Source organism: Branchiostoma lanceolatum, chromosome 5, assembly GCF_035083965.1.
Source record: "Branchiostoma lanceolatum isolate klBraLanc5 chromosome 5, klBraLanc5.hap2, whole genome shotgun sequence".
Taxonomy (NCBI): Eukaryota; Metazoa; Chordata; class Leptocardii; order Amphioxiformes; family Branchiostomatidae; genus Branchiostoma; species Branchiostoma lanceolatum.
In genome coordinates, this window is record NC_089726.1 from 13,621,947 (window position 1) to 13,648,474 (window position 26,528).

Here is a 26,528-nt window from a genome sequence, read left to right on the forward strand (position 1 = left end):
ACACCCAGCAAACTGACATCTCACCTCAACTCACCAGACTGGAAGTGATTCACCCAATATTCGCTAGATGTCGCTGTTGAGCGATGACCGAGACGTGTGGAAATCCCTAAGCTCATATTTGCGACAAGTTTCGAATTTAAGTTGAATATGGGAGAGGAATGCTACTTTAGGCAAATAAAGCTATGAAGAAAAGAACCTTACCATATAACATTCTATGTGTATACAAACTATGCATTATTTACTACTATATTTATAGATGAAACAATTTTTTAGTCAAAACTATCACGACCGAATTACGTGCTACATTCCAAGTCATCCATGCATGTCGCATGCGCTGTTCGTAACGAATTTAAAATGGCGGCAAGTCGATGTTGGGTTGTGGTGCAACGACAAATCTTCTAGTTTTGTCCGAGGTTGTGAGGTTCTGTACAGACAAGAGTAACGAAAAGGTAAGGCACTTTTTCTGGTAGCCAATGAAATGTGTATAGCGAGGGTATGCACGCACTATGGAGGGTTAATTTTCTGTTCTTTGTGAATGTTGACATCGACCCCTCCCGGGATAACTCATGACACAGTTCTACTTTTGCCGAGGGATTTGTTTTGATTTCGTATAGCGATATCGTCCCTTTGTCTGTAGTACATACACCAAAGCTTTACTAAGAATGTGGTGCGAATACATGGAGTCAATATTTCCATGCCAGTTGTATCAAATATCAGAAGAAGCCATGTAACCTCGGAGTCTCCGGACCAACGTCTGGAACTTGAAGTTGAAGAAGGGAGTGGATTTTTTTACCACCTAATATAATTTGTGCTTTGAAAAAAAAAAAGGAATGAAATTATTGATTTTAAAACAGGCATATCGAATCACATCAACGCATCACATCATATGCCGTATAACTATTTGTTGAATTAATTTGGAACTAATCAACAACATCAGTAATGCCTGGCATTTGGTTGTCAGTGTCACCAGGCTTTTTGATACAGGAAGTTATTTTTTCAGTCTCGTCATTAGTGAATCCTTCCATCTAGTCATACGGCTTCTTGCTTTATAGCTATGGTGGTAAGTTTTGTTAGTTGCCAAGCAGATGGCGACAGTGAAAATTGTGACATATCTTTTCTGACACGATGCATGCAGGTTCAACCGGGAAAAGATGTGAGACACATCAAGGAGGTTACAGGCTCCTTCAGTGTCACACATGAATAAAACATACTGTTGATGTGATTTGATATAACCAGAACTGTGACGAAGTATCATAGGACACCAGGAGTCAAATCTAGAACAGGAAAACCTCATGTAACCCAGAAGGAAAAGGCCAATATCAAAGTGGGATGATATTGGATTCCAGATATGGGATATGTCGGTGCCATCTACCAGTAGTTATGTGAACGTGAGAGACTTACCTTTCCCACAGCTAATGGCATGTGTCACAATCAGGATGACATATGCAGTTTCAACTTGTTTCTTGGGAAATTTTGATAATATCTAAATCATAAAGTATATCTGCATGCAGGAATTTGTCCAAGTTACATGTAACTTTAGTTTGATGCTAACTGATGACTAGACAATGACTTGAATTTTTTGGCTTGCAGGGTTTCAAGTTTCTAATATTCTACCGGTAAATTCCGTTTTTGCCTGTAGTGTAAATCACAAATGTGGTAAATGGACAAATGCCTGATGGGCATATTTTGTTGCAAGTTGTACTTTTTCCAAGCTTAAGGATGCCAATATTTTGAGAGCCCTGTTAATTTCTTTCAGCCAATTCCTCTAAGACGTTCTCCCTGGAATAAGCACATCCACAGATTGTAGATAAGAAAGTGCGGCCAGTCCAGCGTCATGGCTGACGCCCCGTGGCTGGTATCGGTGGGCGGGGACGCGAAGGTGTGGGAGGTCCCCGGCATGGCGCTGATGTCAGAGTTCAACCCACATCAACAGGACATATCATCTGCCTGCTGGAGCCACAACAGTATCCTTCATGCACATTACTGCTGAACAACTGTGTGGTTTATTCAACACAAAAGCTACTCGGGCAAATGGATGGATTTAGTAAACAGTCCGAGACAGCATCCACTATCTTTCATTAGTGACTGTAAACTGTAAACTAGATGTATTTAATATCAACAAGATATACACAAACGTATTGTATGATTTAACCTTACTCTTTAACCTTGTCATAATGATTAATCTCAAAATGAGATGACAGAAATTTGACAATGTCTATGTGAAGAAGTAAAACTGTTTGAAGCTCAGCAAGATAAAAAATTCAATTGAAAATTTGAATCTGGGTTAAAGACTCTAAATGTGACCATGTACATGTACCAATATCTGAATATGCAATGCCATGAAGATAATGTTGTTGTCTAGAACATTTCCCTTCAGGATGAAGAACATTTCCCTTCAGAATGAAAATCAGGGCTGTCGCTCTGTTAGTCAGGGCACGTTGTAACCCCCAGGTATTGATTCAAGTGGCGGAAACTATGAATAAATCAGTCCAAGTATCACTGCTGACCCTGTCAACATGAGAAAATCATTTATTAGACTGGATTGATGAGTTTTCTGTGCAAATCAATGCACAGACAAGTCCTGGTGGGATTTGGGTTACTTGTTTGTGTTCAATATTGTAATTGCATCCACAGTTTGTAGTTGACAGAGCTGTAGAACCTACTAGTATGCGATAGTCTGAAATGAGAAAATCTTATAATGTTCTGTTTTCATGTCCACAGTCTGTATTAATATTCCTTAAGACAGCCAATGCAAACACACATGATGTTTATCAAGGACAGGCATGCAACAACAATATTTTATACCAGCCATATTGAACATATCCATATCATTCTTGTCTTGGCTGTTTCTGATTTGTTACATGAAATCCTGTAGAATTGAAGGATGACAATTAGAATTAGAAGAGGAAGGAAGATGGTTGTTTGAAATTAGACTAATTGTATTACTACTAGTCCTTTGTCCATTATTTTGTGGCATGTGGACTAATGCAATGATGCAATGCTATATATAATCAAAAAGGGCCAAATTAGCAGCTGACTATTGACTAGCTGAAGTAGATTTGACGATTTCCTTTTTTAGAGTTTGAATATTAACCTCCTTTGAGGTCAGTGTGTTTATGTGCCCTTGACCCCTGCCCCAGACCAGTACATGGCCACGGCATCTACAGCAGGAGACAAGGTCGTACTGACCTCTATCAAGAGGGGCGCAGCCCACAACATCGCGGAGTACGCTGTCGGGGTAAGTCTGTATTTAGATGAATGAGGTTAACAGTTTAAACTTTTGTAAAGGAGTTAGGGCTTATTTCAAAATGTGTTGAATTTCGAAAATTGATCTCATCCAGTTTGAATATGGATACACATAATCTGTCATGGGAAAATGTCTCAGCTCATCACCAAAAGTCAGGCCTCACCAAACAAAAACTTTTTGGGGGTGTGTTGGACTTTTTAAATTAAATGTGTTTTTGCTTTGTTGTATGTTGAATGAAATGTTAACTGCAATATTGTATCTTTTAATTTCCAGGAGAGCCAGACGTGCGTTGCCTTCCACTCCACCTCCCGTTACCTGCTGACCGGTGGGAAGGACGGAACGATCCATATCTTTGACATCAAGACAAAGAAAGTCAAGAAGCAATACAAGGTACTTTATCACTTTCCTTTCCTTTACTTTACTTATCACTATATCTGGCTTGGATAAGTTCAACACACGGACTACAAGTGAGAGTATGGGATCTGTGATTGCTGTCCAACGTTGGACATACATTCTTTCTTTCCTAACTGTTAGCAGTCAAAAAGTGCCTCAGCACATCAAGATTACTTTTACATTGTCAAACCATGATTGAAGATGTTATTTCCCACCATCAGGGAAGCATCTGTAGAAAGAGATGTGTTTGGAGTAATAGTAGTAGTAGTAGTAGTAGTAGTAGTAGTAGTATCCAGTATTAGAGTAAAACTAGAAGTATTTTAGTACTTACTAAAGATCTGTGTCTTGAAAATGGGTGGATCTTCTTTCCAGGGTCACAGTGATGCCATAACCTGTGTCACGTTCAACTGGAACGACACGTACATCGCGTCTGGCTCTGTCAACGGTAACATTGTACTGCACAACGTCACCACTAACCAGGCCAGCAGTCCCCTCAGTCTGCCTAAGATGGAGGTATGTGTATAAACTGTAATGGTCAGACCTTATAAAAAAATCTTCTGTATCAAATTTGTGATTTCAAGGCCGTAAGGATATTAGATAACAATGGATTATGCTGTAATACTCTATTGCATCTCCAATAGTCATGTTTTTAAAAAGACCTATATATTTTCCAGGCCATACGAGACATCCAATACTCGTATTTCAAGCGTTCACTACTAGGTTCTGTGTCGGACAGTGGGACTGTCGTGCTGTGGGACACCAACACGAGAAGACCCCTCCACTCCTTCAAGGACGCGCACCACGCCCCTGCCACGGCGCTGACCTTCTCGCCCGTGAACGACATGCTGATGGCGACCGTGGGGCTGGACAAGAAGATCTGCTGCTATGATGTACAGGGCAAAAGGTGGGTAGAGAAGGGCGGAGTTAAATTTTTATCTAGGCCCTGTCTTTTCAAACAGTTACAAGTCTAAAGGGCTTGTCTATAAGGCTTGTGTATAAGGCTTAAGCAAACACTTAAAGTTAGATGTGCAAAGGTTGTTCAGTGTAATATAGCTAGCTGCTACCACACTGTGTGCCTGTGAGTGTGAAGCTGGTGTGTTCCGCTGAAGGACAGTTATGTTGGCTATATAGATACAGGTACAGGTACACATGACTAGAGCTGGTCATGGAATCATGGATAAATATGAAAGGGAGGTGTTTTGTCCTGAATTTTCTTTCCACTCAATCTATGTTGGTTTCCTTGAAATGCGAGGAAAAGTTCTATGGTCTTTTAAGCCAAGTGATCTGTTCCATATCCCATGTATAGGACCATGCATGAAATTTTTCTTTCCCTGTATTTATTTTGCAGTATTGTGAGAACGATGACAGCAGAGTCGCCGCTAACGGCGGTAGACCTGATGTACGACGGCGCGACGCTGGTGGTGGGATCCACGCGAGGAAAGGTCTATCTGTACGACCTACGAGCCGGCACCACGCCGCAGAAAGTCACTCAAGCACACAAGACCTCAGTCAAGCGCCTCAAGTTCAAGTTTCAGATTGCACAGAAGGTGAGAACATTCTTGTAGTTAAACCCTCAGAGGGAGAGGTGTATGCTGTCAGTGCCTAGTCTACCGAGAATAGATTTTGATTCTTTTATTCCAGATGTCTTTATAATTTAGTATTGTGGCAATTTTTGAGGTGTGCTTAATACAAGTGACTGAAATTATCTGCCCACAGGCTGAAGGGAGAAGTGCTTCCCAGTCGTCCACTAAGAAATCTGTGCAGAAGTCCACGTCCCACCCCAACATCAGGTCTGGCAGTGCTCGGGCCAGGGCAGAGGCACGGCCTCCCAAAGGTATGGTGGGCTGTTTTAGTGCTGTATGTGTTGAAATGGAATTATCATCATCCCTGACCAGGAATGTCACCTTTGATAAAAGATCTGTGAGGGTTTAGCAGAATGTGCCCAATGGATCTATGCTTGCATCAGATTCTTTTCCCTCTCTCCTATCATAATCACCTTTTAGACCTCCTCCAGGAATCATATAATTGTATGGCAAGACAGTAGGTTCACAATAATTTTCTACCTTTATTTTTATTTAAGATTCAAAACAGCCAAACAGTCCCTCCCTTTAATCGTTTCTGTTATCATCTTGCCAGATCATTTGGTTTTTAATTAGAACAGTCCTCAAGGGAGGAAGGCAGGAAATGGTCTTCATTTTTGAAGCATGTTTAACCTCCAATTAGTGTCTGAGTACTGAGGAGGATAAATTGATTGGAACAGATGATATTTTACAGCAAGGCAGAGACAGAGTCCTCCCACGCAGACTCATTTAAAGTACTTCCATCTTGATCTTGCCTGCCTCCCAGATGGAAATGATAGGATGGATTATGATGTATTAGTGCTGAGTGTGTGCAACCTTTGGACCGTCTTCCCACAAGGTGCACCAATGACGACTCTGAGATCTAATTCCACCTGTCAGCCAATGGGAGCAATCTGTGTGATAACTTCGTTATCATCGAGACTCGGTGTCTATGGCGCTACTGTGGAAACCATCTCGGAGGCTGTGGCTTTGAGGAAAAGAAATGGGCGGGGCAAATATTTGGACAAGCTTAGATCCCCCTATAATTGTTGGGGCAAACCATTCTAGTTTTGTTGGGTGTAGGAGGGAGATTTTAGAATGTAAAGTACCAATGTAATCATAGATGATAGAGTAGGGATTTCCTCTGCCCCTTTTCTGTGGGGACCACATCCAGATAGCTTTTCCGTCAAGTTTAAGTGCAAGAACACGGCTCACCCTTCCTCCCCTTGGGAAATATTGGTACTCTCCCTTGCTGCAAAGATGGCAAGAGATAATGTGGAAGTGCGGAGCCTGTTTTGCCTGCATCCGTTCAAGTGCTTTTGTGGGTTGTTTGTGCGGAGAAGCCCGGATCACCCCGAGGAGAGTGTCCCCGTGTATAAGTCTACATTCCACTGCAGGACGGTCGGAACAGAGACACCAGATGGTGGGACATGTACAGGTAGCGACAGAGAGTAGGGGGGGTATTTTGTGTATTGGTGTCTCATGTGACGTCACCACAGATATTCAATTAGTGTACATATTAATACTGGCACTGTTTAGGATTGGTATCGAGAATTACAATGTAAGAACTGAGATGACAAAAAATATGACAACACGGCTTCTGCGTATATGTATAATTTATCAAATAGCGTCACTGGTAGAAGGTATTGGACATAATTTGCAAGAGTGCTTTTACTACTCTGACCTAGTGATCTAAGGTAGATTGTGGATGATAGGTAATACACACAACATGGTTCTACACACAGATATACAGAGTTCTAACTGACATATGGTTGCATTATGTCTTTTGTCCAATTTGCCATTGATTGTCCAGTTGCAGTAGACAATTAGTCTTTAGCTTGATGTGCTATGGTGGCATTTTTTGGCATATTGCCCACCAGACTGTAGCAGATGAATGGTTAGGAGCCTCTGACTTGAGATGAAAGATAAGATGCACTATGGGTTGGCAGGTTATTTCGAATGACTGTTATGTTTGGTTTGTATCTTTTACTCTCATTTGGTCCAAATTCACGGTTGTTCACATGTTCAGGTTTTGTTTTTTTGTTGGGTAGATTTCCCCATTGTTTTAGTCACTTCTGTTAATGCACTAGAGTAACACTAACAGTGCCAACAATTTGACTGGTGTAAGTCATATAGGTGGTTTTGGTGTGTGAATTTTGAAGTCTCCAAACCTCACATTATCTTTGCCAAATGTAAGTAGGTAATACACATAATTGTGTACTGAAATTTGTGATTTTTTCAACAGGCATCCCCCAGAGTGCTAGCACGGGCAGCATTTCTGAGCAGGACAAGCAGGCAGTGCGTGTTCCCTCCAAGGACAACTTACTACAGAATGAGGAAATTTTCTCCCCCATCAGAGATGGTATGTTCCAACATCCTTCTTACATACAGATGAGCTAACAAAATAAAAACTGTGATCCTTTTGTTTGTTTTGGTACCTTAAATGCCAGCAATGAATAATGATTGCAATAGGTTTTAAGGCAGTTGAAAATTTGCATTAAAAAATCAAGGTTGAACACATAGATGTTGTCCGGTCCCATATGGCCGATTTGAATAACTGTCAACAACTTTGATCATGTCCAGTCCCTTGTCTGCTTACTGTTTCTCCATGTCTCGGATACAACTGAAATATGTGGTTCAGCGAAATATAACTCACTAGTCCCAGGTATTTTTTTATTCTATCCTGTTCAAATGTGTTACATAACCAAAAGGTCTGTTTAATGTATTTACCTTGTTTTTGTTTCCCAGGATCGTCTGCGACTGGAGATGCTTCCAACCAGCCACGCCCTCAACTGGAGGGGAAAGCCGATATAAAGGCAGATCCTGGCAATAATGGTAGGTGAACAAACTGTTCATAGTGTCATATTACCTGTGGTGAGATTTAAAAGTAGTGCTTTGTTATGTGCGGTATGGTATGAAACCCTCACAAGACAGGGAACTACGGACTTCAAACCAGATAGTGAGTGAGTGCGTGGATGATAGACGTTGTATTTTCCTTTCAAGAATATAGAAAACAAACCCAGCCATTTTGCTTTGATTTTTTTCACAGATACCCACAGAAGTGGGTCTTGTCTGTCAACATCTGTTGACCCAAATAGTTCTTAAGAAATACTGTCATGTCTAAGATGTGGGCCAGCTGACAAGTCTAATTTAGATAGCTGTACAGGATATACAGCCTTTGTATGTCCTGAAGAAAGTGCTCCTGTTGTGTAAACATAGTTCTCTGCTGCAGACAGGAAAATATTAGGAAGTATTAACTCTGATGCAACATTCCTACAATGTGTAGGACTAAAATTGTTGTCTAATTGGTCTATGCACAGGTGACCAAACATATCAAAAGAACAGAGTTTTGTATCACTGCCCTTGGTTCACAAATTTGTAAGGCACAGACAGTACAATTTTTGGCAGGCACTCTCTGTTGCAGACTGCATTTATGTATTTGAGACCTAAGTAGGAATATTTCCATATCTATCACTGAATACCATTTCAACTGTAGGAATGGGAGTTTTCTCTCCTCTTGGGGACAATATGACAACACCAGTAGCCGGAGTAAGAAGACATCCCATTGGTTCAGTGGACACCCCCGAGGGAGCCTCCTTCCTTTCCCGGCCAATGGCAGGTGGCGAGAGTAGTGAGTCTGAGCCAGATGCAAGGTTTTCAGCACCAAAGCCATCATTTGTGTCACAAATCCCAACTCTGGTGAGCAGTTGTTGCTTATTGAAAACAGGTGGTTACAAAACGGGCTTACAGGTATGCTCTTTGTAAGTAAACCGTTATTGTCACATAAGTGTAAGCAACAGATATCTCTGACATGTATTCCTTGTACTAGTAAAGAACATTGAACAGTGATCATATCCACAAGAACAGCATTGTAAATGAATATTAGTAAACTGTCTCCTGTATCCTCACAATTCCTATCACTGACTGCCTGTGTGTTTCTCTATGTGAGTCTACTTACTGCTGGTTACCCATTGTAGATTTCCCATGCTTGGTGAATAGTGACTCTTCCTGTTCACTGTTATATGTTTTTGTCAGACAGCTAAACATACCGGGGTTCAATTTGAACACAACAACTGTGATTCTTCCAGGCTGAACTCCGAAAAAAACACAAGCTCATTGCAACTCATTACATGAGGCACTATAATGTTTTTTCTTTGAATACATCTTCGGTCATCATCATGAGTTGGAATGTTTTAGTTCCTCATTCAAACCAAACAGAAACTGGGAGCTATGAGGGTTTTTTCATGACCATAGAGCACAACAGATGCTCTTGGCATTGCTTTTCCTGGTCTCGTGTACCACATGTTTGTCACCCACCATATATGGCTTACTAACCCAGTAGTCCCCAGCACTGCTCTGTCTGTGCCTCACCTGTGCATGTCTATCTTCTCTACTGTATCTCCACGCTAACTCTCTAGGGGAGAAGGTTCATGCCATGGAAGTGGAGGAAGCGAGTGAGTACTTACACCTCACGGCATGTCAAGCTATCTGTACCCTCTACTTCTGGTGATTTCCTCCATTTAAAAACGAAAACATTGTAGAAGATGTATAAATGTATGAAGGCAATTTTTTTGTCCCTGTTTGCAGCCGTCCAACCTGACCACATCTACCAGCAGTGACAGTGAGCCTGCCCCGGGAATGAGACCAGCAGCATCGGGTGCTCTCAGTTCCAGGAGACCGACCAGCCCAGGAGAGGCCAAAATTGCAGAGAGGGGTAAAATCCACAAATAGAGCTAGTTATCTAAAACTGTCACCCACAAATAACACCCTAAGGGATAGATAGAATTTTTTGGGTCTTTGAATACCAAAGAACTGAAGGGGCTGTTTTCTTCTTTCTACTAACCAGCTTTCTACCCTTGTCTTTACATCCTTTCCCCTTCTCTCTCCTGAAGGCCATGTCAGTAGAAGAGGAAACATGGAAGTCTTGAAAACAGGTCACAGAGGTTAGCATATGGTGTACTTTCCTGAATAGACTGAGTTATCTTAGAGACCAACTTTTACCTTGTTCTTGGGATATCAAGGGTCATTGAAGATATGTCATAATTTGCACCCGGTGGCTGGTTGCTGATCGCAACTTTACTCTATCTGTGCTATGTTGGAGTTTCCTGGTGTGCCTCTGTTAGAAAATCAATGAATAAGTGGCTGCGGAATGTGGAATGCATATACTGTACTTGCTAACCATCAGGGGACGACTGCATGTGATTAAGATTCTATTTTTTTCCATTCTACTGAGTTAAAACTCCTGCCCTTCATCAGTCATGTCTGTACCCCTACAGGAGTGCCCATCACCAACCCGGCCATGCAGGCAGTCCAGCACGTCGTTCAGCCCATCCCCCAGCCCTCCATCCCCCCCAGCCTGGCAAACTCTCCGTCTGACCCTGACCTGAAGGGAGCGGCTGCACCACCCCTCCCCCCGGCCAGCACACCTGCCCCGGGGCTGGGCATCACCACCCTGCCGGGCTCTCCCGCCAGGAGGGTGGGGTCTCCTGCACCAGGATCACCAGGTAGGTAGTACCATTGTATGGTAATGGTTGAGATGTTCTGGTACTACATCGGAGAACAAATACAAGCATGTAAATATCTGAAGACAGTCATTGTACTTGTCTATAGCAACCCATGTAATACCTGGGAAGAGCATTCAAAGTTTTATTCATGGTTCTAACTTGTGCAAATTGAAAATGCACAAATATTTAAAAAAATGCCGTTTGCATAGTTTTAATTTGCCAATGTCCCTCCACTACAGATGTGCGAGCTAAGGTGGGTCTGCTGGGCGGAGCGTCCTCCAGCATGACGTCTGTACAGAGTCCTGAGTCCGAGGATGAAGTGGGAGACAGAGTCAAGAGAAGGGTGGACGTCTCAGCTGCACACTACGGCTTACAGCCATTCCAGATCGAGTTTATCAAGAACCTGGTGGAAGATGCCATGGATGAGTGCAGGTAGGACACAGATTTTTTTTTTTTTCTTTGAAATAAGATATTTTATTATAGATTTCCCTACTATCATAAAGATTGGAAATTGTACAAGACATTGTCATTCATAAAAGACTCTTTAAGTTTCAAAAACACTCTACACTTCGTTCGCACAGCGAACACCTCGTACCAAATGCTTTACTTATAACCTACAGTCCTTACATAGATCTTTGGCCCTCAGTCTACTTTAGCTGGGAATATTCACACCCATCGGCAAACAATATGCTGTATAAAAATAGATTCAAAAACTTTCAATCTTTTCAAGAACAGCTATACTGTCCTCCTCCTTTATACCACCTTACTTGTTGTCCATTCTTTGCCCATGATGCTTGCTTTTATCAAAATCATTCCTTTAAGCTGCTGAGTTTTTATTTTTCAAAGTACAAAAGAGTAGGATAGTCAATGAACTAAAAACTAATTCATATGAAATCGAACAATTTGTAAAAGTCAATTTTAAGAGCAAGCAACCTTTTATCAATGAATTACAGATTTGACAACAAATATTCACAATTCAACAATCCGGCTAAAGTTAAATGTAGGAATAAGCTACCATGTTTCTACCAGTACATGCCCATTGTGCACATTCTACTGTTGCATCTAGAATCAATCCATGGCACCCATAAGATAGCAAGCAGTTGGCTATTTCAACGAAAATAGAGTTTCTGACTAATATCAATTTAGTCATTGCTTGTCTCCTACAGTAAAACCTACCCAAAAAGACTCAAAGGACCACTCAGGGGACCAATAAGATCTAGTCTATGTGGACAGGTTGTCACTGTAGACAGGATTCTTTTGCTTGTGTGAATGGAAAAAATCATTTAGCAGACCACCAAAAAAGTGGTCACGTTAGCCAGGTGGTCCTCATCTATACATTGTACTTAGTCACTCGTAATGGTTTGACTGTATTTAGAAATCACCATTTTAAAGCCTGAAACAACTCCATAAGTTGCAAATGTTGAGAAATTGTAGGAAGGGCAAGAACTGCAGCATTACAGTACAGTACACAACTAACAGGTCTGGACCTGAACCTCTGTACGGTACCTGATGTTACGTTTAGGCAGACCTTCATAGTAAATATGGATTTGTTTGCAATAGATTGTAGTGCCTAGTATATCCTTAGAAATTCTATGCATTTAACAAGATGACAGTAAAGCATGGCTCATTGTTATGTGTCACCAAATGTCCTTCAAAGCAATAAAAAATGGCAACTCTATCAAACAATACGGTTTCATCTCTTTTCTTTCAGAATCTCCTTGTATATCCTGTAGTTAATATCATTGTTGATTCTAAAAACTAAAACAGTACATCCCTAACTTTCTTCTTCCTATTGACTAAAATGGCCACAATATATCAATCATACACGAGCATTTAAGTTTCCCATCTATGCAAATGAGAGCACACGTCAACATCTGCAATAATGAGAAACTTCCCTCCATGATTGGTTTACGTCTGTTCTCCAAGCAGAGGTTTTGGGTGAGAGGGCTAGGACCCTCCCGTGGAGGGAGAGAAACGTTAAAAATCGTGGCCACTCTTAGGCCAGTCTTGACCGTAAACTCTGCTTGGAGAATAGCTACAGAACTCAGGCTGCAGAACTCTTTCCTTCACCAGTCAAGGTAGGACACAGATGGACATGTTTATGGAGGAGTCTTTGTATGTGGCAGAAATTGATTCAGGAGATAGCTCGATGGGTGATTTCCTGTTGGATTTGTGTATACAGTCATTTAACGTGTTGGGGGAAATTTTGAAAGAAGCTGCTGCAAATAATTACTGTTTTCTTTCATTTTCCAGACTTGCTATGCACACAGACATTGTCAACCTGCAAGTTGAGATGCTGAGGCAATTCCAGATCCAAAAGGTAGGGGGAGCACTTGCACAATATTACTCATCCAGCTCAGATTCTTTGGCTTGGAGAGTATCAGAATGTTTTAGTCATGCTGTACCTGAATTGTCGGTATGCTATTTTTTATTACTTTGCGATGTATGCAGATTGTAACAATCTACAACTTGACTTTTTTGCTGCTTATCTTTAGATTTACGATGTTGTCCTTTTTTTGAAAACCTTAAAAAAAGACAAATGATGTGTAGCATAATTGAAGTCTATCAGAAGTGTCTAGAGACAACAGATTTCTTCTCTGGTGTTGTTGTTTTGAGGCATGTTGATAATTTTTCCTATGTTTCGTCCCACAGAGTGAGGTGAACACCCTGTTGCAGAGGTACTCCGTCAACGAATCCCTGGTTTCTGAGATTGAGAGATTACGGGAAGAGAACCGCAGACTGAAGACATACCATTAGAATTACCCCTCCAAGTCGTGTGCAGTATATAGGAAGTTTTGCCTCCTAACGTGTGTTGCTTGCCATCCATGTAGAGACTATGCTATTTTTGTCTATATTTGTCCAAACAATAGATCTGAAAAGGATGGTTAATTATAAACCAAGAAAAGTGAAGGTGGAAAATATTGTGTTCAGAAGGGATATGAGAGAATCTGTGAATGCTCTGAAAGAACAAAAATGGAAATTTTTGTGTTTCAGTTGGAATAACACTGAGGAAAAACTGGTAAGCAGTGAACAGTGTAAGGCGAAGGACATGCAAGAAGCACCTGTGTGAATGTCATGAGAAAGAGTTGTGAATGGATGCCCTGTTTCCAGTTCTTAAAAAATACTGGAAACACTCTTTGAAAAGGAAGGGTCGGAAGATGTTTTGATATACAAAGATATAGTTACAAGTCTGTAGATTGCACTTTTCACTATGTGCATCACTCAATATACATAATGAAAAAGCCATAAAGACCTTTGTCAATATTTGATGGTTCAAAGTTGTATTTTGGTACTCAAACTACTGATGTACCTTAGGATCAAAGCAAGTCACATTCGTCACCATATTTTTTGTTACTCAATTCTCATATCTGTATTGAACCTTTATAGAAAAAAGACTAAATTCTGTTCTCAGGTCTAGACAGGTATTTGCATAATCCAGAAGCAGTATGAAGGTATCTATATGTAGCATATAACCCATTCTACATATAACCATTGGACCATTCCATTGTGAAAGTCATGTGACATTGATTGTCCTCAATGCAAGGAAATGGGGGGATTAAAGTACTTGTCACATGCAACTTGCAAAACCCCTCGTGTAAGGTAGCTGAACTTGGTGACTTTAACATGCAACTCCAAAGACCTGGATTATGATCTTTGAAGTTGAAGGGATAAGATTTAATGGAGCCCTTGCTGATCAGTTGCTCTGGACTGCCTCTGAACACTGGATGAAATGGACATATATATATATGCTGTATAATCCATTCGTAGACTGTGAACAATGTAGAGTGCCATGTATGTATGTCGTTAGACATCAACTTGAGGAGAAATTGCATCATACAATGTATAATTGCAGTAACAAATACTCAAATAATCCAGATGCAGTAAGGTAACAGGTATATATGACCACAACGTTTGATATTACATTGCACTATGGTTGATGAAACCTCTGCAATGCCTGAATGTATGGGATAATAACTATTAGATCAATTCATTAAAGATATGATCTATCATTATCCCACTAACTGAAATTACTGTGTAATTCAGAAAGGGAATTGTAAATATTCAGGGGGCAAAGCTGGCTATTTCTTAATCCATGTAAGTATTGTGTGTGTGTTGTTAACTAAAGGAATGGGTGGAAGTCATCCAAACCTGCACCATATGTACCTTGTTGTATTGAACTGCAAGGCATCTACACGAGTAGATAGCTCCTCGGATGCAACCTTGTTGAACACAAGCTTTCTCTTTAAATGCACATGTAGTAAGCTTATTGTTATGTCACAATCACGACTTTCCTTCAGCCATAACTAGTGCACTGAGGCTATACTGTGAGGTTCTTATAAGAATTTATACAGTGTGTTAGTGCTAGGGTTGAGTTTTAAAGTGAAGATGTGACACAAGACTCGAAAGCTATCCAGTAGACTGACACTACTTTTGTAAACCCTGTACATACTTGCTACTTGTACAAGAAACTGAGCTCAAGGAGGCGTGAACTGCTATTAATGTAAATATACATGATGGTAACAGGTAAGGAAAAAAAGGCCAGGATTAAGTTATGAATATTCCTATTATATCCAAAGTACAATCCTCTGTTAAAGTTAAACAAATTGAATGTGTCTGCTTTGAAAAGAGCACAACACTGTAGAGTGAAGTTAGAGAAATTGTTCAATGCTGTAACAAATTTTGTATGAAATTGTAGAGGGGCTAAGAGATTTGCACTTTCCACTCATGTATTTACATTCCAGACTACGACAATAGAAGCTTCATTGAAGTTGCAAATGTTTTGAGTGGTTTTTATAGAGGTCAGGTCTGTGCCCTGGGGAACAAATTCATAGATGTTCTGAGCAACATATAGCAACTCTTATCCATAAAATTGTTTCAGTTATGATAGATAGCTAGTATGAATCAATAGAACTTGTTCACAATAAAGCTATTCCATTTGAAAGGTTGACTCAGATCAGAAACATTTTTCATCCAATATCAGTCTAATTTTGGTTTTGAAGGTGGATTGGATTTTTCTTAACCCTTGCATAGAGAAGTGGCAGATATGGTAAGAGAAAGAAGGTTAAAATGGCCAGGACATGTCCTGTGAATGGGAGAGAGCAGAACAGTAAAGAAGATCCTTGACTGGAAGGCATTTGGTGGAAGAAGAAGCAGAGAAAGGCCAAGATTGACATGGAGGTCAAATGTAGAGAAGTACCTTGAAGCTACAGGAAACTCCTGGTAGAGAGCAAAGAGAGAAGCACAACACTGAGACAAGTGGAAAAGGATGGCGCGATGTGCCTCAGGCACGGGAAGAACTAAGGTGCTTGCTTGTGTTGAGAAGTCCTGAACAACCCCTAATTTTGTTAAGATTGGTGACGGTAATGATAAAGAAGCAGGTTGCAGTGCATTATGCCAACCCCATGGAATTTTGTAATACACACCCTGAGCTATCCTGTTAATTGTTTGCCATAATGCGTTCAAATACCATTCCACAAACGAGTTTGCAAGCAAAACATTATCTCAGTTGAGCTTGCTCAAAACATTCTATCTGATCAAGACATGTATTTTGTTATGGTATTGGTTATATGCCCCTAATAGTTATTTCTGTAACTGCTTAGGACATCACTTCTCTCCACCGGTGTGAAGTATGACAGCTCTGGTTTTCTATTATAAATGAGCTATCATGCAAAGCTGCTAGAGATTGCACTACTTCCCATTGTCAGTAGAGGTCGCAAATCTAAAGTTTTGCGCGACTGCAGGGAACATGAGCTTGTAGTTTGATTTTTCACTCAGAATTAGATTTGGGCCTTCCCAAATTGTACATGATATTCTACGCCATAAGCAAGGAAGATATCGCTCCTTTCAAATACCAAATCCTGGGCATTTTTCTTATCACATGGGAATGGCCCTCTGAGGTCATTGTTACAAGGCATGATGGGAACCAGACGTGCCGTATTACACCATTGAGTTGGCGATATCCTTGTGCCGACGTCCAAATGTCAAACTAGTACCAAAATGTTCTCTTTGCGCGTGAAATTCAGTAACTTCCTTTTGGATTATCCTCCCTACGAATACTTTTAGAGTTCGCTGCCTGTGAAATTTGCCGGTGATGTCGGGGCTCTACCCATGTCCGCAGGGAGGAATCTGACGATGAATATTCATCCGCAGTTTGAAACTAGGGTCCTCAGGTCGAGCCGGTGGTAGTCATATCAAGGCCCCATAGGTTATCGTCAGATACCTGCGCTACATTCCCAATTTCTTGTGTAGTTTTTTTTCCCAACCTTTCGCCAATTTATATATTCATGAATGCAATGAGATTACCATTAGAGTCACTATATTATGTGAAACATTAATGAACCTTTTAGAGGCAGTATTCACAGTTCGCTATATAACTTCATCAGGCAGATAATCGACCGTAGTATGGGCTCTTCTTTAGTCCAGTTTGTGTTGTAGGAGGACGGCCGCCATATCTCAACCAACTGGGGAACGGCTCAACAGGGAAAGCGCAGTTTTCCCGCTGCACCGGGCGATTTCGCCGTTCAGTGTGGCCACACAAGGCCGCTCTGGTGGGTCCAAACAGGTGTATACGTGGGATTTCCTCCGGATTACGAGAAACGGGTCACGTCGTTGTGCAACCCGGAAGTGACAAACTGCGTGGTTCGTGTAGACGAACAGGACGTGTCGTCCAGATTTGAACTCGTCTGAAAATTTTGCATTCATTCTCACAGGTCAACCGGAATCCCTCTGACAACGTAACCGGAAGATGGAAGCTGGTGAGACTTTGTAATTCCGTTTGTGACAGGTGACTCTGGATTTTCTGACCTAACTTTTGCCGAGCTTTCAACCGAGTGCTTGGATATTTGGCATGTCGCCGTCGTCCTTTTGCACGAGTCCATTGGATTCCTTGTTGTGGTTGTATTTACCCGATGGCGGTCGGTGAAACGTTGGTGACCCCTGTCGCAGTCTTCCATTCCCTTTCTGGGCTTTCTGTCAGACTTGACAGTTCCTCTTCCCGCCCAGCGCGGGTCAGATGGGACCCACTATGAGCGGAGAGGCACGCGGGAAAACGGAGAACGGCTCCGGCGCTGGCCATGTCAAATCTAAATCAAGTCAGGGGTCCAGCAAGATCCCCAGGCCTACCAAGGTAGCGCAATCCACGAAGTCTTCTTCCCCAGTGGCACAAACTAGTCCTCCAGCCATCCCTTCCTCGGATGGGAAATCAGGAGGACCGAGTCCCATCAACCCCAAAGCAATGAAGAAAAGTGTCAGCTTCGATATAGACGAGAAGGAGATAACCAAGGGCAGCAATGGCAGTATGAAAAGTTTGAATGAAACTCCCGTTTTGGAGACAGAGGTAGAAGGGAAGGAAGTGGAAGCAGGCCTGGGGCCAGGCCAGGGTAGCAGTGAAAATTCTGTCAGGGATACCAAAGAAAGAACTACCCTCGAAAATGGTGAAAAGGTTTTGAATGGTGATGTTGATTCGGAAGCCAAGGAGAAACCCGGTGCTGATGCAGACACAAAGCTGAGTGTGAAGGAAAGCAAAGATGAAGATCCGGAGAAAGAAAAGGTGGATGGGGCTGTCGTAGATGCACAGAAGAGAGTATCAGAAGGGAAGGATGGAGAGCGACTGGAGGATGAGGTTGAAGATGTCAAAGCTATAGCATCTTCCCCTTCAGCACGTTTCCTGAAGTTTGACTCCGAGGTCGGCCGAGGGTCCTTCAAAACTGTGTATAGAGGTCTGGACACTGAAACTGGAGTGGAGGTGGCCTGGTGTGAACTACAGGTAAAGTATTAGGTGTGAATGCCATAGGTGTGAAAAATAAAGTAGGGGTAATATATATAACAAGATCTCAAGGTGTTAGACAAGATTATGGTCATTAAATGACAGAAGGGTGTAAAGTGTTAGTTGATGGGCTGATAAACCTATTAGCATAATGCAGTCATTATCTGTTAATGCCTTCCATCCCATATCTAGGAGGTGATATTGAGCAGAATTTGAGGGCTGGTCAGGTTGAGAAACTGGACCCTAGTTCAGCTCAGCTCTATGTTTGGATGAGACCCAGCCTCATTAACTTTAATATACTCCAACTGCTGATTCCCTGCTAGTAAGGCCGGATTGGGTTAAGCTATACAATGTTAGACCACAGGCTAGCCCTGTTTCCTCAGTACGAAAATCAACAGTTTATCTAAACAAGGAGTGGAGTAAATGTTGACCTTGTTCGACAGCCCTGGGAAGTAATGAGTGATCAGTTGTAGGATGTACAGTCCCGCTTCACATTTCGTTTTCAGGGGGAGGAACTGTAGTTTTTCACAGAAAAGTTACTTGATTGGAACACATTGATACTGCTTCTACTTGACACATGTTTGCCTAGGTAGGCAGAGGAAATGCTGTGTAGATGAATCACAGAAAGTGTCCTTAGGTGACATGGAAGAGTGTTGACTTCTTGCCATCAGGTGTGGCAAGTTGGACAGGTTGTGATGTTGTGGAAGGTCACTCTGACTGTGTCTGTCTGTTTAACACATTGCACCTGTGAAGGTTGCATGGTGGGTGCTGTACTGTCCTTGACAGCCCAAAGCCAAGAGGCAAAGGTTGGCAGCCCCCTGCTATCACTCTGGTTATCTGAGACCAACTCTCAGTGTAACCTGTCACGACTTTGAGAATGTCTGCTTTGGAAATATTACATTATTCCCTTTGAAGTAGCGAAAGTCTATTGTTGTTACACTGGTCTCTTCCTGGCTCCCACTGTGCTCATATGTGAGAACATGTGAATCATGATGTCCTGTCAACATGATGAATTACTATTGTGTAGGAATGTGCTTGGGGGCTGCAATCATGCCCTGAGCATGGAGGCCCAAAACATAAGGCACCAAAACAAACTTTGCTAGTAATACTACCTGGTGTAGGAAGACTGTGTTTGAAACTCTTTATTTGTCTGGAAAAGGCAAAAGTAACCCAAACCAACATAGATAACTTGTGTCCTTGGTTTTACACAGTGAGTAATGGTCTCATTGTCTGTCTGTTTTGAACCACCTGCCCAATTATTTATTTCAGTCCTAAGGACACAGGCATTCTTCTTGGACAAAGCATTCTTGAATACTAATTAGCTAATTTTGGGAAGGATATGTTTGTAAACAATATACCATCTCCAAACCTGCCAAAGAGCAGCCTAGGATGAAGGAAAGTGAATATCCCATGGTTATACAACTGTATATATTCAATGGAATAGAAGACTTGTCTTGAGTGAAGCGGTACTAAGGGGAACCAGCTTTCTCTCCCTGAAAACTTACCGGAGAGGCATTGTATAATGAGCATAAGTTTGGTCATTGTTAAGTCTTATTTTCTGGTCCAGTGATGGGCAACATTGCCGCAAGTAATGACCAACAGAATAACAGGTAAATTGTTACCTGTAAAATTAGCTGTTGCCACATCAGTCATGTCAGTCCAAAACGGTTGTGCAAGAATGTTTTCAGTCCAAACAGTTCTTTCCACTGCTAACTTAAAGATCAAGTAAAGGGCAGAGATTACAACAGATTTTAAACAATGCAGAACTGGGGCATCAATACATAGAAAAACAGCTGACCTGTACAGACCTAACAATAACAACAGCAACAAGAGTCTTAGGACCCAAAATCTCCATGAAACTTTTTTTGTATTAAACCAGTTCCCCCCATTCTATATCGCTCAATGGTATGACCCCCGGCCACCTGCAGCTGTCAGGGGCTCAGGTTCCACAGTGACCCACTTTCGCTATCAACAGCTGTTAGAAGTGCCACAATGGCCAACACTGCAGATATAGATTTTCCCATTACTTAGGCAAATTAAGTCCAATTTGCATAATTTGCACTTCATTGTATACATCCCTCTCTAAGCTACCTGCCAAGTAAATAACATGAAAATCTGTCGCTCCTTTCTTCAGTTATTCTCATTTGAAAATATTTACAAACACGCCATTGCAGTTCCAGTGACACATACCAGGGGGCCCAAAATCGACCTTGACCTTTCTCCTCCCAGCACCTACCCACATACCAAATATCATTTCAATCCATCCACACGTTCTTCAGTTATGCTGATTTTAAGCTTCCGGTGACACATACATACAAACACGGTGACACAAACTTACACACACGCGCACACACACACAAACACAATAACTTCGCATGATTTGAACTTCAGTGTGTACATCTCCATCCAACCTACCAACGTACCAAATAACATGAAAATCTGTTGTTCCTCTCTTCAGTTAAACCCCTTTAGAACATTTTTACAAATAGGCCATTGCAGTTCCAGGGACACAAACCAGGGGGCCCAAAATCGACCTTGACCATTCTCCTCCCAGCGCATACCCACATACCAAATATCACTACAATCCATCTACACGTTCTACAGTTATGCTGACTTTAAGCATACGACGACACCCATGCAAACGATTTACCTCCTTACTTATGCAAATTCGGTCTCATCTGCATAGTTTGCACTTAAGTGTGTACAACTTGGTCTAACCTACCTGTGTACCAAAGAACATGACGATCTGTCCATCCACTCTTCAGTTCTTCTACATTTAAGATTTTATCAAATACGCCATTGCAGTTCCAGTCACACATGCTAGGAGGCCCAAAATCGACCTTGACCTTCCTCCACCTAACACCCACCCACATACCAAAAATCATTTCAATCCATGTACAGGTTTTACAGTTATGGTGACTTTAAGCGACCGGTGACACAAACATACACACAAACACCAAACGCAAGCAAAACAGTACTCCATGAAAAAGCCTTTTTTCATGGAGATAACAATACCATTCTCCTTTGTGTTGTCCAACTGACCGAGTTTAAAATTTGGTACAAAGTAAAGGGATACTAGTAGTGAAGGATTTTTATTGTTCATTTTCTTTTGCTGTTAAAGTGTTATAAACTGGTGCACTCTATGTGGACAGGAAAGAAAGTAGCATTGCTCAAAAGTAGAGCTCCATAGAATCTACTGTCTGTTCGTATCCAACATTTGAGTCTTGCGTCTTGGTGAGAAAGAACTAAGAATCAAAAGCACTTAATTAAGTCTTCTTAGAGCAAGTTGTATGTCGTCATGTCTCATTTCGGAATGACAGATCCAGACATTGGACAAATAACAAGTACCAAAACATGTACCTCAGGCCTCCACTCCCCAGCAAAAAAGACAAAACAACCAAAATGTAATACTCTTATCTCCTTAAAGATCTTACCAAGACAAGAAGGTATGCCCCACTTGTATACTCAGGAGAGGTAAACCTTCTTGAAGGTGTTCCATTGTTGCCTGACAACACCTGCCCACATCCTGTTCCTATGCAACATATTCTGTTTGGTTATATTTTTTACCACATCCTGTTTTATCAATGGTTTCTTGTCCTTGCTGGGAGGGGTGCTTTCTATTTGTTCCTGCATATGGGTTGGTTTTCATCTTTGATAGAAACAGGTACTCTCCAAGCAGAGGTCGGTGGGGGAAGATTGTGACCTTTTTATCATAAACCTCGTTTTTTGGCTGCTATCCCCCATTTAATAGCCTTTGATGCTCCGATCGGGGGCAGAGGTCAGTGGGGGATAGTCGCCAAAGAACAAGGCATATGATAAAAATGTCACAATCTTCCCCCACTGACCTCTACTTGGAGAGTAAGAAACAGGTGCATGTGGAGTCAGCTGATGTGCCAATTGGAGTTACGATAGATGTAAAAGGTCATGGCAGTCTAATGCCATGATGCTATGAGATATGATAATGTCCATAGCCTTGAAGTGAAGTCTTGAGTTATTTCAAGAACTAGGAAATGTTAACTTGGTACGGGTAGCCGTAGGTGAATTTTATAAGGTTGGTGAAGCATAGAATATGACAATCACAATGTGTGAAGTGTCCTATATAGATTACAGGCAAAGAAATTGGCAAGGGTAATTTCTTTAGTTTAAAGCTTTTGGTTATGCTTCACAAGTGGTCGAGTTGTTAAAAATGTTATCGTACAGATCATCATCATGTCAATGCCAGTACTTCATTGCTAGAGAAGTCAGTTGTTAATTCTTCTGCCTTTTTTTGACCAGACAAATTAAAAAAGCTATACTGGTTCCTGTAGTTGGCAGCACATATTGCTTGCCTGTGTGCACATGATTACCTGGTATAATCAAGTGGAAGGAAGTGGACCCTGTGGATTAAACTTTTGGCCTGTACCTTTCTAGCCTGTATAAACCAATTTATCCAGAGCCTCAAAGCAGATTTTGCTTGCCCCAGAATAAGCTTTGCACCTTTTTATTCAGCTTGAGCCTTCTTCGCCAAGTTTGGATTCTTGCTAAATAATGTTTGCCCTCGTATAATGTGCCCTCGCAGCAAGGTAAAATCCAGAAAACTTTCACAGAATCAAGGTAAAATCCAGAGAACTTTCACTGAATCAAGACTCGTGTCATTCACTTTACATTGCTGTCCAGGACTTAGTGGTTTTGTTAGCTGTACTCTAATCTTATTATAAACCCAATAATCAGGTTATTTTTATTAACACACATATGACTAGACCTGTGGATTTCTAAAGAAGTATTCAGGAGTGACTGATTGGTAAGTGTGGAACTGGAAATAGATTGAAGTTCTGACTCAGTTGGATGAATGCCTCCAAGCTTGAAGAAATGCCTTCTTCCTTAGTTGATATATGACTGACTGAGTCAGCTCTAGCATTCATTATGGCTAACAGAGTATTTCATGACATAAGGCCCTCGGTTATACAATATGATAGTGGACTACATGTTAAAGACCAACCACCAGAGTTGTAGAATGTAGAAAGGTTTATTGCTAAAACAACATAGCAGTTAGTACATAGCAGCCAACTGGCTGAATTGCGTACAAATACCGCATATACAAATAATACTTTCAATTGGTACAAGCAGATACATTATGATTCTAAAAAGCAATAAAGCACAGTTAAAACATCTGATCAGATCATCAACGGTCTTCATTAATGTGTAAATGTAAGACTACTTCGCAGCAATGAACATATGCGTAAGTTTAGATGTCACTGTCCATTCAAAAGACGGGTCATATAAAGGATTGGACTGTTCTTGAATCTATTTGTTCTAGTTCTGGTGGTTGCCAATAAGTGTTTCTGCCTAGTGTCTCTGGTGCTGATGTCACCGCGAGCAGGGGGCAGCCAGCTTCTGAAGACAGGGGACTTTAGCATAAGCAGTGCGAAGTTTCGGCAGAGTTCACGTCGTCGTTGAGATAGCGGTGTCAAGGAGAGTGTTTGTAGGGCTGAGTTGTAACTGGTGTAAGACCGACCAAGGATAATCTTACATGCCCTTTTCTGGACCCTTTCGATCGACTCCGACTCTGCGACAGTCAGTCCCGGGTGCCATACTTGGCAGGCGTACTCCAACACTGGGCGTACGAATCCGATGTACACTAACACCAGGTCATGAGAGTCCAGGCCCTGTTTACGGAGAGTTCTTAGCATGTACAGTCTGCTACTACTTCTACCAACAATCATGACAACATGTTTCGTCCACTTCAAATCGGTCTGCATGATCACGCCCAGGATGCGTGCAAAGTCAACCACTTCCAGTTGTGTAGGACCGACTGTAATCTCCGGGGGTGGTGGTTTATTGCGCATAAAGCAGAAAAGAAGGACTTTGCATTTTGAGGGGTTTAAAGTTGGGTCTCATGGGCACAATATTTTCACCTGTCATGTTTGCCTTTCCATGATTGCTACCTGTAAATTGCTAGCTACCTGCAGAGTAAGGTAGAACCAGGTGTTGATGATAGCTTTTAGGGTGCAAAGTGGCTCCTTTCTGTGGAATAGTTGCAGGGTATTCTTCCAGCTTGTTATTAATTCAGAAGCAAACTTATCCATTTGAAAGACCTGACAGAAATGTGCCAATTTGTTATTATTTTGTACCATGCCCATGATGAATAGTGTTACAATGTTCTTGCTACTCTATAACACTAACCTGATTTTTACAAAGAAACAATGAAGAAAAGACAAATTACATTCCTCTACAAAGGACTGTGATTTTGCATCAACATAGCAGATTACCAAATAGCAAGGCATGAACACCTCTGGCTTCTTGACTCCAAGTCTTAGTAGCTTACTTACAACCTGCTCATACCCGTGAAGACATAATTCTTGATCTATAGTCAGGAACAGTAGAAATACTTTGCGACCATATGTATTATTTGATGATGTAACGATGCAGAGGGAAGCTGAGTTATTTCACATATAGCCAGTTTCAAGAGGCTGAAGTGCTAGCAGTCTTGGCAGCAGGTCTTCTCTTCTTTCACTGGGATTGAACACTTTGTCCGAGATAATCTTGTAAACTGAGGAACCTGGGTTGTCTGAATCCACCCAAAATACTGAGTAGTTTGCTCAGTTAGTCCTGCATGAACCAGGTCAGAGTTCCTGACATGGATGATTTACCACTGCTATGGTGGTCTGACCATGCCCATTAAAAGATATCCATTTCACTTAGTAGTAAATATTTCATAGAAATGGATTTGATTTATCATATGTTGGGACATAAAAGGTGAAAAGTGTTGACCTATCGACAGAAGTACAGATTTTGTTTCAGATGCTGAAAGACTGGCAGCTACTTTGCAGATAGATACATGATGTGATGATGATGGCTGGTTCTTCGTGATACATGATGTAGTGACATACGAAAGAAAATGTCAAATCTCTAAACTATGAAATTGGCCATATTTTTTCTAATGTAGCTCTTCCCCCCTTTGTAAACAAACTGGAGCCTTTGTGCCATTACATGCAATGGTTATTACATGTACTTGCAAATGATGTTCTATGACCCCGTTCATACTAAATCGCGTAAATCGCGAAATCGCCGAAATCGCGATAATGTGGCTTAGTTAGTATGAACGCTCCAAATCGCATTTGAAATCGCCCGAAATCGCTTTCCGCGAAACCACCTCCGGAGGTGGTTTACTCGCGATTTGCCTGCATTCCGACTTAGTATGAACGCTCGGAATCGCCTTGATGCGCATTGGGCGCTTTACTTTGCATATTGACCCGGTCATGGGTCAAGGGGTCATCTGCAAATTCAGTCTTTCCGCTCATTATGCGATGTTCATCTACCTCCTAGCTTGTTGGAATATTACGCCGAATGCGGCGGAAATATGTCAGAATCGGGCGGTGATTTTGCCGTATGGAATGACGAAAACGCATATACTGATGGTCATCTTCGGGGATGTGGGGATTCAGAAGAAACTCAAGGGATCCCACCGAAACCAGAGCGTGTACGCTGAAGTGGCGACTGCCTGAGTTGGCCAAATACGCGAAAACATGGAAGTAATGCCGCACTATTAAAGGCAACCTAAGCAATATTAGGGCGCTGAAAGTCATATATTCAAAATCAATTTTTTTTCTTATTTCTATCCATAGTAAGTTTAGATAACACTATCCCATTGTATATCGACCATCATGGAGCAAAAATGTGATGTCGTTGTGCGGTGGGAACTCATTGAAAATCTGAGCACTTGGAGGCCAGCCATCATTTCAAATCTTCCGAACATGCACGATTCTGACCGACAAGTCCCGAATGCTTCCGAAGAAATAATCACGTGGTCATGGCTCAATGTGCTTGGGCATTGTGACGTCACGCGGCCGGAAGTTACCGAAGATTGTCGACAGAAAACGGTTACGGCTGGATTCTGGGCTGATTTTTGGGGGGACCCAATGAATAAAATACTCCTTTTGTGGCTTGCTTCTGTACTATTTTTAAATGCCCAAAGTATGGAATAATGATGCAGATGTGCTAATATAGGGAAGTAAATGTAAATTTCAACCTCACCAAACAGAATTGCTTTCCCCAGAATATTTCAAGTTTTACCCCCTGAA

The 26,528-nt window shown here is 41.6% G+C and overlaps 2 protein-coding genes across 18 annotated transcripts in view; both read left to right on the forward strand.

The window, feature by feature from the left end:
• The first annotated feature begins 313 nt into the window (after positions 1-313).
• Positions 314-15,479, forward strand: LOC136435297 (protein NEDD1-like). 3 transcript variants are annotated; one of them, XM_066428651.1, is made up of 18 exons: positions 314-449; positions 1,757-1,964; positions 3,141-3,238; positions 3,521-3,637; positions 4,013-4,153; positions 4,315-4,544; positions 4,989-5,187; positions 5,357-5,474; positions 7,445-7,561; positions 7,948-8,034; positions 8,696-8,898; positions 9,618-9,653; positions 9,787-9,913; positions 10,092-10,142; positions 10,476-10,703; positions 10,943-11,135; positions 12,957-13,023; positions 13,356-15,479. In XM_066428651.1, the coding sequence occupies exons 2-18, from the start codon at positions 1,835-1,837 to the stop codon at positions 13,458-13,460; spliced, it is 2,247 nt and encodes a 748-aa protein (XP_066284748.1). In that variant the 5' UTR covers positions 314-449; positions 1,757-1,834; the 3' UTR covers positions 13,461-15,479. The 3 variants fall into 3 exon arrangements, with proteins under 3 accessions (XP_066284748.1, XP_066284750.1, XP_066284749.1); XM_066428653.1 differs by lacking the exon at positions 10,092-10,142 and having other exon boundaries at positions 315-449; XM_066428652.1 differs by lacking the exon at positions 9,618-9,653 and having other exon boundaries at positions 315-449.
• Positions 15,480-17,093: 1,614 nt separating this feature from the next.
• LOC136435295 (serine/threonine-protein kinase WNK2-like) overlaps positions 17,094-26,528 on the forward strand; it is a 77,506-nt gene continuing 68,071 nt past the window's right edge. For 5 of the 15 annotated variants that reach the window (XM_066428641.1, XM_066428644.1, XM_066428648.1 and 2 more), the window contains exon 1: positions 17,097-18,468. In XM_066428641.1, coding sequence (XP_066284738.1) covers positions 17,716-18,468 — 753 coding nt within the window. In that variant the 5' untranslated portion in view covers positions 17,097-17,715. Of the gene's footprint in view, positions 18,469-26,528 lie in introns of all 15 variants that reach the window. The other 10 variants (XM_066428637.1, XM_066428638.1, XM_066428640.1 and 7 more) reach the window with 4 other exon arrangements.